Consider the following 15,629-nt stretch of genomic DNA (forward strand, 5'->3'; position numbering starts at 1 on the left):
GCCAATTTCGAATGTTAAACAGCCTTTCCTGCACGATCCTTTTCCTGTGTTGCTGGATTCAGGTCCCTGGTGTCTGTCATCACTTCCATCTGTGGATTCTGTCTGTGTTTCCTGCTGTCTGCTGGGGACACAGTGCTGGCCAAGGAGGAGACCCCCTCTCTGCTCTCGTGAGGCCTGCGGTCTGGTGGGGGTACCTTGAGGACAGGTGCTCAGATGTTCCTGGCAAAGAGAGGGCTCTGTAGTGAGGGCTGGCTTGAGCAGGGGTGGGGAGGGGGTGCCTCTTCCTGACCTCCCTCCTCCCGGCCTCACCCCGCCCATCAGCCCTTCCTGATTTCCCTCCTGGCGCACTGGCCTCCCTCTTCCACTGGTACCTCCGGCTCTTCCCTCTCCCAGGCCTACACCTGCTGCTGCTCGACCTGGGCTGCTCCCCTGTGTGCACTGGCCAACCCCTACTGGTTCGTCCAGTTTGAAATAAATTCTGTGTATTGGAGAGAAGTCTTCCATGATCCCAGTTCGAGCAAGACCCTCTTTCATTGTTTCAGCTTCTGCTGTCATGTAGCATTGGGACTGTGATACTCAGCTGGAATTCCGTGCTGCTTTCCATGAATGTTCACGAAGGTCAGCAGCACTGTGGCATCAGCCTATGCCCATCCTGACTCGATGCTTCTGGAGCACACAGGTGCGTGTGCGCAGGTACACCGTTTCTGCTCCTTCGTCCTCCATGGTGATCGCCATTGCCCTGTCCCCTCGTTGAAAAGTGACAGAGGGAGAATGAAGAAACCCAGGAATGCTGCTGCATTTAACAAGACCCGCATGTGCCATCAGATGCTGGCGGGGACACTGATTTCGGGGATGCACTGAGCAGTCACGTGGGTAGCAGTCAGAGAACTAACTGGTTCTGACAGTTGAATGACAGGGTTTTTCCTGACACAGGCGAGTCTAGCTCTCGCTGTGGCCCAGCTTTGTTGACCGCAGGGGGGCTCCCTGCAGCAGAGGCAGTGGCGGCCGGCCCATGTGTCTAGCAGAGCTAGCCTCTTGCATCCCGGGCCTCAGGATTTTATTTAAACCCCATGAGCACTCTGTGAGACAGAGCCTGTCAGGACCCCATTCTACAGAAGAGGAAGTGGAGGCAAAAAGGTTTTGTAACCGACCATGGCTCTGCGCTCTGCTGGTGAGAGCAGGCACGGCATTTAGAACCTGTACTTTCTCACTCCGGGAGCCAAGAGCTTCGTCTGAGTCCTGGATTAGCCTCTGACACGCTGGAGAATGTCGTCGTCCCCCTCACTAAATAGGAGAAGTTGAGACGGGGGTCATGAAGCCCCAGGCCAGACAGGAGCCGGGCTTCCACAGCCTGCCCGGGGCCCTCTGCTGTCCCTGAACAGTGCTGGGTGCCAGGTGCTGTCCCTGTAGATGACCCAAGCAGCTTTACCCCGACAAGCTTGTGTAAACTGCCCAAAGTCCCACATCTTTGGAGATGGCAGCGTTGGGATTTGAGCCTAGGCCTGTCCTGTTCCACAACCTCCCTCTGGCCCCTGGGGTCTCCTCATGGACCCCCCCCCCCCAGCTTCCCACACTTGCCTCTCCAAACCACTGTCCGCACAGCTGCCCAGGAGTGTGTCTTGAATTTTCTGCTTCGCTCCTGCCCGTGGCTTCTAATTGTACTGGAATAAAACAGAGATGGCTTACCGTCTCCTGAACGCCCAGGAGGTGCGGTGTCCGCCTACCTCTGCCCCGTACATCTCGCTCCAGCCACTGAGGGGCCCCCTCGATGTTTCTTGGTGCCACGGGCTTGTGCGCAGCCCCCAGCCGTCTGCCCGAGCTCGCTAGGTGACTAGGTGACTGGTTTCTTTGTCTCCCGTGGGCCTCAGCCTGGCAGTGCCTCCTCACGCGTCCTCCACCACTCCTGTCCGATGCGTTGGTCTTGGGAATGTGGGTGCTACAGGGGCAGGCACGTGACCATGCTGGGAGCTGTGGTGTCCCCCGCATGGAGTGCAGTGTCTTCCCGTCTGCTGCGTGGGTGACTAGATGGTGGTTCAGTTCTCCGGAAGCCGGGTGTGGGGCCAGCCGCTTGTCTGTGTCTACACCCTGTGCTCATTCCGGGGTCGTGCTGAAGAAGCATGTCGGTGTAGAGGTGGAAAAACGTGTTGGGGTATTAGATGTCTGAAACTGAAGGAGATTTTACCCCCAAAGTGAAGTAGCCGGTGTTCTCGAAGCTTTAAGACAGACAAGTGTCCAGGAGGAGCTTTAGAACTTAATGTCGCCGTCACAACCAACTATGGCCTTTATATCATCTGGAGGGTCCATGGTAGTTATTTCCAGTAACTGTGGAAGGTATTTGCACATGATCAATGTCTGCTGGAGGTCGCCGTCACCTTGAAATGGATCCAGCAGAGCTCCTCCCATAACAAGGAGGAGCGAGCTTCCTGCTCTGCGCTCCGCTCTTAGCTCGCGTGTCAGTGGTGGAAACAGAAGCCAACGGCAGGAATGAGAGCCGCCAGCCCCTCCCCTGCTTGGTTTGCAGCAGGCCACCCAGCATCTGCAGGGAGGGCCCCCCTGCTGACTTTCTGGGGTGTGGCAAGGAGCAGGGGAGAGGCGCGCAGGACGGCCATGGGGTACCCGTGGAGCAGACTGCCCCCAGGTGACTAGTGACTTCTGGGCCAAGGACAGTGACAACAGATGCTCGGTGCCTAGTGTACACAGTAGGAGAAGCCTCCTTGCCTCTCCGCGCCCGCTGTCTCTCGTCACCCGTCTGCCAGAACCCCACACTGTTCGCTCTTCTCCTAAGCCTCAGTAGCTCGGCAGCATCTCTGACCCTTAGCTGTGCCTCCGTGACGTGGGACGCCGTCAGCGCTAGGCCAGCCCTGGTCTCCGTCATGTAGATGACACTACTTATTCTTCCTGCCCCAAATACTAATTTAATTTGAACTCTTCATTGGCCGCTTCCCAGGTAATTTCACAGAGGTGGTCGCTCTAGTATCTCCCAGCCTGTCCTGTTTGGGATTTCTTCAAAGAGACAGGGACCTGATTTCAAGTGTCAGGAAACCTAGCCGCCTTTTAACGGGTGGTATCGGCAAAGTCTAGAAGCTCATGGTCAGAGTGAGGAAGGCAGACCCGCCCTTCCTGCAGACCTCTCCCCCTGCCTGTGTGCCCGCTTGCAAGTGCTTGGAAGCCACGTCACCACGTTGCTCCGACCCTGGCTTGGCCCCTTCTGGTTGTGTGACCGCGGACAAGCTCGAGCCTCTGTGTCTTGTGTTCTCATCAGTAAAATGGGGTGGTTGTGCGCCCCTGTGGCGTGGTGCGTTTGTAGAGGATCAAGTGGTCTGACCCTCTGCTGGGGTTCAGTCCTCCAGCCCAGCCATGCTCACATCAAAGGCAGCAGTAATGTCGTCTTTGAAGAGAAGTTCATTTGAGGCAGCTAGTGGCCCAGCGAGTCCCTTATCCCGAAGGGCACAGCGCACCTGGCAAGCGTCCTCTTGCCCAGCACACGGGGCCTGGGGCTTCTGGGTTGTCTCTGCTGCGCTCCGTCTGCTCACACGCGGTCAGTCCTCAGGGCTTCACGATCTTGGGGGCCAGCACAACCTCTCCTGCCTCGGTCTCCACGTCCGCCGTGGCCACCTCCCCCTGCAACACCAAGCCCAACTCCGAGCAGCGCTGGGTGTCCGCATTTGTTTACTCAGTAACGTCTCACACATGGTCCCAATGGTGCGGAAGATTCCAGGGAGAGAGAAGGCAGGCAGCCACGGCCCTTCGTCCAGCCAATCCGCGTCTCTCTCTGTGTGCCGGGAACCCCGGGGACAGGACAGCAGCACCTGCACACAGGCGCGCACGTTCCCTGGAAGGAACAGCAGCCTGAGAAGGGGCACCGAGCGGGGGGTCACGGAGGGGAGGCACCCCCAGCATGAGGGGCTCTAGAGGAATCCTCCCCGTGCCATTGAGTCTCTGGGCCCTGCCCACCATGTTCGGGCCCGGCCGAGCACACGGCATGTGGGGGCTGGGCTGGCATCTCAGAAGCGACATGGGAGGGCTGCCCCGGATACAAACGGAACGGCTTCGTGGCCCCAGAAGCCCTTCATGTGGTTTAAGTTAGAAGTGGTATTGGTTGTTTCTGATCCCAAAACCTGTTGTGTGACACGGACGCCAGACTCTGACTCTTCGTACCACACTATGCTTTCAAGTGGCTGGTAAGATGATTCCAGAATACGTAATGGACGAAATTAGTCTCAGGGCCGTAGGATCCTTTACCACCAAACCCCGTGGATGTGGGGTACCTGCCGCGCGGCCCTCACTCGGCCACAGAAGCTTGTGGAGTGGGGAGGGAGTGCGTGTGGTGACGGAGGGCGGGTGTCGTCTTCCCGTCACCCCCATGCCAGATGCACAGGCTGGCTGGTCACGGCGACAGCGACGTCTTCTTTGCTCATCTTGGATGTTGGGCCTTTCTACATCTGGGATTTGTAAAGGGCCCAGAGCGAGCTGCCGCCGAGGACATGGGGCCGGCCATGTGGGGTTGGAGGCACGGTCCAGGCTGGGGAGAGGGGAGGAAGCCCGTGAGGTGGTCACTGTCGGACCAGCCCTGGAAAAGCTCCACTTACGGAAAGTAAGTTGTGCGCACGGAGGACAGAGAACGTGCCCTTTGTTTCAGAGTCACTGAGGGAGTAAGAGAGTGCCGATTTGGGTTAGGCCCAGAGAGAGGATGTCTTTGGTTGACATTTGCATGGACACCGAACCGTCCGAGTTGGTTTGTTTTCCTGGGCCTTGTCGTCCGTACTTCCTTTGAAGTCCCGGTTCCCGAGGGATCTCGGGGCCGGCAGACAGCCTCTGCTTTCAGAGATGGTGTTTCAGGGATGACTCTTCCCTCCGAGAAGATGAGCTGCTCCTTCTCGGAGCACATACCACCCCCAAGTATTACTCTATTTCTTCAGATGGGACCTCTGATCTGCAGACCCGGCAGTTAGCCGCCCCCCGCCGCCCGGCTCTTCCGGCAGCATTCTTGTTTTTACCACTCCCGGGATTCACAACTAGCCGGTAATTGGCAAATAAGAGAGGACGCGTCCATCCATGTGTAAATGCTGTTAAGACACGACACACCGCAGGGCCCGGGCAGCAGGAATTGGCACGACGCTGAGACACGGGAACCACAGATGTTCCCTCATATTAAAATACAAAACTGTGGAGGGAAGTTAGAAACCAGATCGACCAACGATTTGGAGAGGGAAGAGGGAGCCAAATGGCTGGTTTTGCGATGGTTATTGGGCATACGGATTTCCAGCAGGGAGACCCCCGGATACAGTCCACGCTAGAGAGACTCCTACTCTAATTTTCTGATGGAGAAGAGTGTGTCGTTAGCTGAGTGACACATGAGTGTGAAGACCGTAGACGGGGGGGCAGTGAGGTGACCTATGTCATCCTTTGGAGGTAGAGGCAGCCTGTGCAGGAGAAGCGTGGCTGGCTTTGGGGAGGAAGGCTGGTGGTGGTTTCTGGGTCTGTCCCTCCTCAAGGACCTCTCCTGCCCGACCGCCTCCCCTGCTCGGCGTCCGGCTAAACTGCCACCTCTCCTGCCTCCGCAGCTCGGCCCCTGCTTACCCTCCCAACGCCCCTGAGCCGCGAGGGCTCTTCCTCCTTCACCGCCTGCACCCGCAAGTCCTCCTTGGCTTGCGTGAGCTCCTCCTCCCGCGGAAGGCTCAGGGGAGCCCAGGGGTCCCCGGGCAGCAGTTTGGGAAGTGCCACGTTTTCCCTCAGAAAGTGAAGACTTGGAGAGCGGGGCTGAGGTTGGTTAGGACTCAGGGAACGCCCCCTCCAACCCCAAACACGCCACCCCCGACACGGGGACGGCTCCTCAGGCTTGAGCGGCTCGGAGGAGGGCGGAAGCAGGTCACCGCAGCAGGAAGAGAAGGCGCTCTTCCGATGCCACGGCCCGTGCTGGGTCTTGGGCTGGCAGACATGACATATTGAGAAGTATTTTGGTTTTTAGCAACGTAAAGCATTTCCCGAACCGTTTTAAACTAAACTCCCTTCTTGCACTCTGAAAAATTCTGCAATTTTACCAATTCTGTGAAGATACTAGTTTAGATATGGAGCTTGTGTGACACCATCCTCCTCTTTAGCAAAGATTATTACTGATTTGGGGGGAAGCCTGCTGAAAGTGCACTTGCCTCACTGAACGTCGTCTTCTCAGACCAGCCTCATAAAAGATTTTTCATACTCTCTGCTCTATGAAATAGTATACTTTATTAGGCACTACATAAATCCCTTGCCATACGTGGGCTTGTTGTCTACAAGTAATGTTGAAGAATATATCCTGGAAGCAAAAATTAAGTGTAGATTCTAAAATACAGTATGTCTATTGGATATATGCCTAGTAGAGATTCTATTAAATCTAGATGTATCCATTATACATCTATATACACACAGTATATAAAGCATTGTATTTATATAGGACATATAATATGTATACACATCAGCAAAATCTTTTAATATATTTAAATTGTTTTAATTTAATGTAAGTTTTTCGATGCTAGTATTTTTTTTTAAAAGATTTTATTTATTTATTTGACAGAGAGAGATCACAAGTAGGCAGAGAGGCAGGCAGAGAGAGAGGGGGAAGCAGACTCCCTGCAGAGCAGAGATTCCTATGTGGGACTCGATCCCAGGACCCTGGGATCATGACCTGAGCCAAAGGCAGAGGCTTTAACCCACTGAGCCACCCAGGCGCCCCTAATGCCAGTACTTTTAAAAGCTCGTTTATAAAATTCAACAGATACCTACTGATGCCTTCCATATTCTATGCCAGAGGTTGGCCAACCTTTTCATAGGTATTTTTGGCTGTGCCCACTGTCCTGTCTCTGCCGCAGCCCCACAGCTCAGCTGTTGGAGCAAAAAAGCAGCCAGAGTCTGTACATAAATGAATGGGCATGGCTGCGTACCAATAAAACTTTACTTATTCTGGACACTGCAGTCTGAGTTTCAAATAATTTTCACGTGTCACACACTAAGAGTAGTCTTGATTATTTTCCCAAGCATTTAAAGATACAAAAACTAAACTTGTGTCTGCACAGAAACACAAACCCTAATTTGCCAACCTCCGTTCTCAGCAATCTTCAGCTGGAGAGCCAGAGCTTGACCAGAAGGGAGTCCCTGTCTTCCACCCCAGCCCCTGCGTTCCCATACAGCACAGGGCTTTGGAAGTGCCTCTGGTCCAGTAACTGAAAGATACTGCCTTTCTTAGAGGGAGTCTTCCTCGTCGGACAGTTCCAGCTTTAGTGTTTACACTCACCTGACTTTAAAGTGAATTTGGGGCGCGCCTGGGTGACTTAGTCATTAAGCGTCTGCCTTCGGCTCAGGTCCGGATCTCAGGGTCCTGAGAGCAAGCCCCACTTCGGGCTCCCTGCTCCGCAGGAAGCCTGCTTCTCCCTTTTCCTCTGCCCTTTCCCCCTCCCTGGCTTGCGTGTACATGCGCTCTCTCACTCTCTCTCTCTCTCTCTCGAATAAATAATCTGTAAAATGAATTTGACACATACATGTGCTAGCTAGTAATAGCCTTGCTGTGCGGTATTTTTTCCTAGATCGTGTCATCTGCCGGCCCCCATTTTTGTGGCCCGTGAACACCTCATCACCTCGCTTGTGCCAAGCCACAAGGTTCGGTGCTGGGCCTGTGTCTTTCTGAACCTGGGGCCGTGGCTCGGGTCCCGGGAGCGGCCTTCCCCCCTTCCCAAGCTCAGCAGTCCTGAGCCGCTCGGTCTTTGTGCTTGTGCCTGTTTCCAGACACCGGAGCCCTCCGCGGAGGAGCCGGCTGGCCCTGTGGCGTCCTTGCTCGAGGTCGCTGCTGGCAGGGCCCTTTCAAGGTAGCTCTGTAGCTCCCAGGCTCACGCCTTGTATTTGCAGTAGCTATGGAAACTTTAGAAGCAGTCTCTCTAAAGCTGAGCACACAATAAAGCACTTCACGTGTTGGTAGGATTAGACTTTGGAAGATGTTTAGTTTTCTCCCCCACTCTTTCTTTCCGTCTGTCTCTTCAGAGCGGGAACAAGAGGGCCATGTGAATATTAACTGGGACTCGCTTTAATCTCCCTAGTGACACTCAGGGCCGCCCAGGGCTCCGGGCTTTCAGGACGCTAACAAGGACCGCCATGCATATTCATGAGCTGGGCTCGCGCGTGAGAGCCCGCCCGTAAGGGCTGTGTTTCAGTGCTTCTCTTTTCAGACCGAATTTTATGAAAGACACAACCACTCAATTTGGTTTTTTAATTATCATTAAGTGAGAGAGCCCAGACAGCAGGCCTAGAATGTTCTCCCGAGAAATCGGGGCCCAGTCGAGCACGTCTGTGCGGCACTTAATCTGTAGCCAGACAACACCGGCCCGGAGTGCGGGCGCTCGCGGGGGGCGGAGGGGCAGAGCGCGTCTTTCCTCTCTGCCCAGGAAAAGTGTGCGGCAGGACGCTGTGCTCCGACTCCATGAAATCCTCCTCTTTTAAACAAGTACCATTTTCCTTACATAAGAATGTGAAGCGCGCATTTAAGTGCAGAGGCGGGTGGTTTTGTCCTCTGGTTATTTCTCACGTTCAAGGTGTGCCTAGGAGCCGGCTCCCGCCTGTGGCCCTGCTCCGCCCCGCCCCTCCTCTCCCTCGGCTCTGTCCTCTGGCCCTCCGAGCACCGACTTTGGAAAACTACAAAAATGCCTCTTATGCTTCAGGCTTTTCTGCCTGGTCTGCTAGGCTGTCCATCTGGGGGCTGTGCCGGGGGTCTGTCCCCCGAGAAGTTCACGGCTTTTGCGTCTAGTTCCTGGCGCAGTGCTGGCCCCGCTGGCAGCAGCGCCCTTGCCAGGTCTGTGCTGCTCTCTCCCGGGAGGTAGACGGGGCGGGCCTGTCAGTGTGGAGTTTCCTGGCGCTGTGAGGGTGAGGTGCTACGAAGCCACGGGGGCAGGATTTTCACAAAACGCCTCGGGTGCCTCAGCACCAGGAGCATGACAGATCTGCTCTCGTCTGCCCACGTGGTGGGAATTCTCCTGGGGGCTGTTGTCCCGACCCTTTTGCTGACCCAGAGCACGAAGCTTTCTCGCCTGGGCTGCATGTGGGTGGGTTTCCCGTCTTCCCCTTCCTCCAGCCTGCAGAGCCCTGAGTCAGGAAACCACCCTGAGAGCAAGAGAAAAACACGTTTGTGCGGGTCCCGCCGTGTCCCCACGGCCCCGCCCACGTGCTGAGTGGGGAGATGTCACTCCCGGGGTCACACGTCGCGCAGGCCTCGCACCTGCGCAGGAAGACTTCACGGGGTGTTTGGGTGGACGCACAGACGCAGACCGAGGTCACTGGTAGTGTTCGCAGCCCACTTGGTGTCAAGGGTGCCTGGCAGGAGAGGGACGCGGTAGCCCTTGGGCAGGGGTCTCGTTTGCCCAGTAACGGTTTGACCACTGCCGCTCTGGGCGGTAGTGCATTCTCCAGAGACATCCTGCCTTTCGCCTGGCAGCATGAAAGGCTGGCGCGGTTCCTCCGTGACCGAGCCACACCCCCACCCCGTTTCCAGGAGCTCTGGGGCATGTAGGGGGGTTTCGGGTTTCCTGCTTTCAGTCACATTTCAGTGAATTACCAGGAAGCTTTAGAAAGAAGTGCTTTGCTTCCTATCATTGGCATTCAGGAATTTGACACGTGAGCTAAAATAGTTCAGTCTTCTATCTGTTCTTGCCTAAGTTTACCCGTCGGTGGTTGGCTCCTTCAGTCAGGTCTCCTGACCCTGCTTCTCCCTTTCCATACAAAAAGTGAGGAGGTGAACCTGTAGAGTGATGTTATTCTTGATGAGAAATTGCTTGCAGCACATGATTCATGGTTCAGAAATTCACTAACGTGGTAGAAGCTTTTGTCCACAATCCTCCCTTTTATTCTTTCTAAACTGGTGTAGAATGGGGGTCCGGTGATCGTGGAAAAGGGTGAGAACGTTACAGTTAGGCTTTGTGCATTCGAGTATTTTTGTCTCCAGAAAGGAAATAACAGCCCTGATAAAGGTGCTGGGCCTTCTCAGCGAAGAATGACAGGTAAATGGCAGAAGGATGTTCTCCCACCGAAGGGGGACGACTAATTACAGAATCGGCATCAGCTGGGCACCACCCATTCCGACTCTGTGCCATCTGGAACAGGTCAGTCATTTATCCTCACGAGTGCCCCTAATGATAGACCTCCAGAGAGCAGAGGGTCACTGCCCCAGCACACATCTGCTCACCCTCTTCTCGGGGCTGCCCGCGCCCCCAGGCGGGAGGGACAGGGACGCGTGGAGCGTCTGTGATCGGGGGAGAGCTCGAAGGCCTTGTCGGGATTGTGAACCAGTGTGGGCATGTCAGAGGGACTGGGAGGGAGTAACTTCGTAAAACCCCTGAAGATCTGTCCTGAACATGAAGGTCGTGTTTCCTGCACCTCCGCCATCTCACCTGAGTGGACAGGCTCGTTCCTTACGGTCTTACTCGGAGGTTACGGGGCTGGGGAAGCAGTTTGATTGGCATTCTGTCTCAGAGTCTACAAGAAAGAGCCACAGGCTTTATTGAAGCCTTTCTCTGTGGCCTCGTGTCCAGCGAGGGGCCCGGCCTCGCCGCTGTGCTGGGAGCCAGGACCTTCAGGCTAAAGAGTCTGATACATCGTGGGGGGGACACAGATACCCCATTCTGACATCAGAAATGCCGGCACAGGAAGCATGGGGCAGTCAGGGGAAAGGGACTGTTTTTCTTGCCAACGTCCGTCCGATCGGGAGCAGGGAGGTCTTGCTTTCTCAGAGAAAGTGTTTACTCCCCTGGGTGTTTGCTGTTCCCCTCTGGACCAACAGAGAGTGCCAGGCCCGCTGTTCTGGGCATCGCTTTTGTGTCCCTGGATCCATGAGTTGGTACCCGGTTTCTCTGCAGTCTTTTCTAGAACAACGTAGGTTTAATGCTTTCCTGAGATTTACACAGTTCTTGGTCACTCAAGAAAAGACCTTGCTAACTAACACAGCCGTCCTGTCTTCTGTCTGCTGTGGCCGATGCTGCCCAGACGTGGCTGGGTGCAGATGAGGGCTGGGTGCAGCCAGGCCAGAGGACGCAGCAAATCCTTCAAAGGCTTTCTGGCTCCCTCCTTCAAGTGCAGCCGAATGAGGGGAATTCTGTGCTGACTGCTAGGGAGCAGTTCTTTATAACGGAGCTGGCTTCGGGCAAGACGAGTCTCCTGTCTGCTTCCCACTTGGCATCTTCATGACTGACACCATCGTGTCTTCTTCCCCGGCGGCTCAGCACCACGGGTCTCTGTGCGCGCGCACGCGATCAGAGTTCAGATGTTGCTTCCCTGCTCGTTCATTCATCAAATCTCGATCAAGTACCTCCCCGTGTTGGCCGTCACACGGGCACACACGTGGGCGCACACACGTGGGACATACATGTAAGTGCCTGTGTTCCCGCTTTTTCATTACTCCCTCTTGGGCGGCGTGTCCGTAGCACACGCTCCGTGAGAACGTGTTCGCTGATGCTGTGTCCCTGCCCTCCCTTTCCCGTCACGCTCACGTGAACCTCAGACACGGGGAACTGTGTCGGCAGATTCCTTCACTCGGCCCCCAGTTCTGACCCAGTGGGTGGTGTACGCCATCCGCAACCTCACCGAAGACAACAGTCAGAACCAAGACCTCATCGCCAAGATGGAGGAGCAGGGGCTGGCGGACGCGTCCCTGCTGAAAAAGATGGGCTTTGAGGTGGAGAAGAGAGGCGACAAGCTGATTCTGAAGCCTACTAGTGACCCGCCACCACTGGTGAGTGTGCCGGGGCCCCCTCTGGGTCCCAACGCCCTGTCCCCTCGGCCTGTGACAGGTTTGTTTGTTTTTCCCAAAGATTTTATTTGTTCATTTCACAGACAGAGATCCCAAGTAGGCAGAGAGGCAGGCAGAGAGAGAGGAGGAAGCAGGCTCCCCGCTGAGCAGAGAGCCCGATGTGGGGCTCGATCCCAGGACCCTGGGATCATGACCTGAGCTGAAGGCAGAGGCTTTAACCCACTGAGCCACCCAGGTGCCCCTAGATGATTGATTTTAAACTGCTCTTCTAATGAAGCATTTTAAAGCCCTACATATCCCTTAAACATTACTTTACATGCATTTCAAGAATGTTCATACATTTGCCTTTTCCTTATCATTCAGATGAATCTTTTGAATTTCTGGAGAATATGGCTGGAAGCACTTTACTTTCTAAAATGGCCAAGAAAGCCTGAAATTTAGTTGCCAATAATTTGGGGGTTTTTTGGTTGTTGTTGTCCTGGCTTTATGCTGCTGTTGTCTGAAAAGTTCAAACTCATTTTAGGGGGGAAATAGAAAAGCCATATCAGAATTTTTACATGGTCAAAGTGTCTGGATTTTCTGGTGGAGAGAAGGCTACTGTGAAGAGCACAGGCATCTCCCTGTCGAATGCTGGGCGAGTTGTTCCAGGTTTCTCTCCGCTCTTGACCAAAATCTGCTGTTTCCCCACCCGCCTTGGATGACTCTTAAAAATAGATCTGTTATATCTGTCATTTTGTTCTATTTTTTTTCTTCTTAGTGAATGAGCTCTCCATCAAAATACCTGAATTTTTGGAATCTGTTTCCTGGATTTTCCATCTTCTGCAGTATGTGAAATCGCAAGTGTTTGAAGATTTACTAAGTGTAAATTCAGGAACACGTGACTCCTTTAGATAATAGAGTTCGATGTGGGTAAGCTCTGAAAGTGAAAGTACCTGAGTATCCTGTTGTTTCTTTGCTTTAGAAACTGTCTGGTTTGCCTTTGTCCCCATGGATACAGTGTGCGTTTCAGTAATACATTGTACTTACTGTGGCAACAGATAATAAATTCTTCTTCTCGAGGGAGGGTGCATCCCTTATTTGGCAAAGCCTGGAGCATTTGATCGGATTCCATTTGTTCCTTCAGATGGCGAATCAGCCCGGTTCCTTTTCTTCTCTGCCTGTTGGGTTTTCCGCACTCTGGCAGGCAGTTGAAGTAGTTTCTCACTGTGATTAATTCTAGCAATCTCTTTTCACCCTTTCTGCCTTTCCAAAACATTGACAAGACTCATTTCCAGCTAATTAATTCGAGAGATGCTGAAGAATAGAGAAGCTCGCTCTTCATTTTAGGGACTGGGCTGTGCTTGTCACTGAGCCTGGCCCTGGGGAGAGAGTGGGGAGAGTGTGCGGGCCATTAACTCTTCTCTTTCCAAATCACCCGGGAAGAGACCTCCTGGGCCATTGTGCTCCCAGGGGCTGCCTGCGTCTGTGAAGAGGACTTTGTGACAGGACCACAGGATTAAAGAGATTCCTGGTCCTATTCACTTTCAGGGACATGGTCTCCTGAAGCACGCCACTCCAGGTCTGGCCACGGCTCCGCTTTGTGGAATTGCTAAAGTAGCTTTGGGGAGCGGGAGCAGATTTGACCCTGTATCTTTCTATTTCCATCTCTTTCTACCCACCCCACCAAATACGTACTCAGAGCTGGAGCTGGATTAAACGAGCACTGGAATTTTAGGTCATTGATGTAAGCAACAAAAGCTCTAGGAGGGAGGTCATGTATGAACATTCCTGGACAGCCCGTTACTGTAAGCTCTCTAGAGATTTTGCACAGTTCCTGTTGAATTTTCCAAAATAGAAAGATTCTGCCAGAAGCGTTAACCGAAATACTGATCGTTCCAGAGTAAAGTGCTTCCGATGTTTTTTGTAGTCGTCCTTTAAATGGCTTTTGTAAAAACAGCTCAAGTATGTTCAGAATGAAATAAAAGTGGTCCCCTGTGCTAATGTACTCTCTATGTCTGAAAAAACGTCAGCTTCTAGAATCGTGGTCATCTGTGAATAACGTTTTTTCCCTCTCATTTATGACACTCCATCAGTAAAGAAGCCTTTTGCAAAATTTAAAGTGCACGAAGAAGTCATTCTTTCCCGGGACACAAAGAGTTAACGTCCTGTCCTCTAAACAGAGGGTCCCCCCCCCTCTGCCACAGGAAAAAAAACCAGTGGGAGTCCCTTTTTCCTTTTAACAAGTTTGCAATAGACATTTCTTTTTCTTCCCCCCTCAGTGATGTGTGCACACCAGTGGAATCAAGCAAACATGTCGGTATAAGCCATATGATAACAAACACAAATAAACAAAAGGGAGCCTTGTGTGGGAACACAGAAAGGGGTAATGGCTGTGTGTTTTCTAACTGGGAAATGTGGGACTCGCACAGTGAAAACATGCTGACGGCTGCACTGTGGCTGCTTGGATGCCCTGGCTGGCTGAGCCTCCAGCAAGACCAGCAGCTTCCCTGTCCTCTGCCAGGGGCTTGGCCATTCTGAGAGCCTCGTCTTACATGCTTGCTGCAGAGGATTAAATCACCAGCTCAATCAGTCATTTAGAAGAAGAAGAAAGGAAGGCAGGCCAGCCTAACAGCATTTGTAAAGGGACAGAACGGTCGCAGCAAGTTCCGTGGCCGTATTATTGCTTCCAAGAGCAAACTAACAAAGCTGTTCAATTTTGTAGCCTGTTTCGTTATCAGAGAAAGTGGGGGAAGCCTGTTCTGCTTGATACTGAGTCCTAAGTATTTGCAGAATGGTTTTTAATGCGTTAACAAGGGATGTTAATATTTCAAAAATACTTACTATCACCATTCTAATAATATGCTATTATAATTTGTCCGTATTTTATATGTGTGTGTATGTCCCTGTGAATACACCTCATAGGGTTGTTAATGAGGTTTTTTGAGGAGCTGATCTAGAGATACATTTTTGTTCAGTAACTTTTGAATCTAGCCACAGAGCTTGGAAACAACTAAGAGATGCCCATCTTCGAAAATTGAACATAGAGAAGTGGTTGCGGTCATTTGAGCTACAATTAGTACATTTTAAATAAAAAATTAACATGGTGTGTGTGTGTGTGTGTGTGTGTGTGTGTGTGTCTTACAGCCAATATCTACTGAAGGCATCAATATCCTGTTCTTTTACCAACATCTGGGATTTAAATGTTCCTGAAATGTCATCACGCTCCTTTCATTTCCATCCTCCCCGAATGAATAAACAAAGACCTTGTTCGTAGCAATGGCAGTCGCTGCAGGAGGGAGGCGTGAAAATACGTCTTCCCTCGTCAGCAGGTTCTGCACGTAGGAGCTGGTCTTTACATGCAAGTCAGTAAAATTGAGACAGAACTGTAAAATGCGGCGAAGTTGACGAGGAACCCTAATACTCAGAGTCTCATACAAACCCAGTCCTTTGGAGGTTGGCTCCCTCCTGCCCCCCACCGAAGGGCACGTTGGGTGCTGTCCGCGGTCCTGATCATTCCAGCCACAGGGGCCTGTGTGTGAGAACTCAGTTAGAAACCTTGTTTTCAAAATTCCCTCCCCCCCCCCCTTGCATTTGTATGCTAGAATATCTATTTTGTTCCTTCCTACAAATTTTTATATATACTTACTTGGAATTTTTTTTTACATCAAATCAAATTTACCATCTATAACCTACATAAATGTTAAAGGTAAGTCTTTTCTGTACCTGTAGCGGTGATGGTGTTAGCCCACTCCTTGGACTTTCCTCATCACAACCGATTATGTCAGCGGAAATGACTTTTTGAAAGTTTTGGTCATCATTCATTGTTGCTCCCAATTGAAACCTTTAAGTAGAAACATGACATTAAATGTTTCTTTTTGTTTCAACAGTG

General features: G+C 52.5%; 1 protein-coding gene across 3 annotated transcripts in view; it reads left to right on the forward strand.

The window, feature by feature from the left end:
• Positions 1-13,745, forward strand: part of ATXN10 (ataxin 10) — a 159,392-nt gene extending 145,647 nt beyond the window's left edge. For all 3 annotated transcript variants that reach the window (XM_059187268.1, XM_059187269.1, XM_059187270.1), the window contains 2 exons: positions 11,556-11,743; positions 12,519-13,745. In XM_059187268.1, the coding sequence (XP_059043251.1) occupies positions 11,556-11,743; positions 12,519-12,521 (191 nt within the window). In that variant the 3' untranslated portion in view covers positions 12,522-13,745. The remainder of the gene's footprint in view (positions 1-11,555; positions 11,744-12,518) is intronic.
• The last annotated feature ends 1,884 nt before the right edge of the window (positions 13,746-15,629 follow it).

The sequence above is a fragment of the Mustela lutreola genome, chromosome 8, assembly GCF_030435805.1.
Source record: "Mustela lutreola isolate mMusLut2 chromosome 8, mMusLut2.pri, whole genome shotgun sequence".
NCBI classification, from domain to species: domain Eukaryota; kingdom Metazoa; phylum Chordata; class Mammalia; order Carnivora; family Mustelidae; genus Mustela; species Mustela lutreola.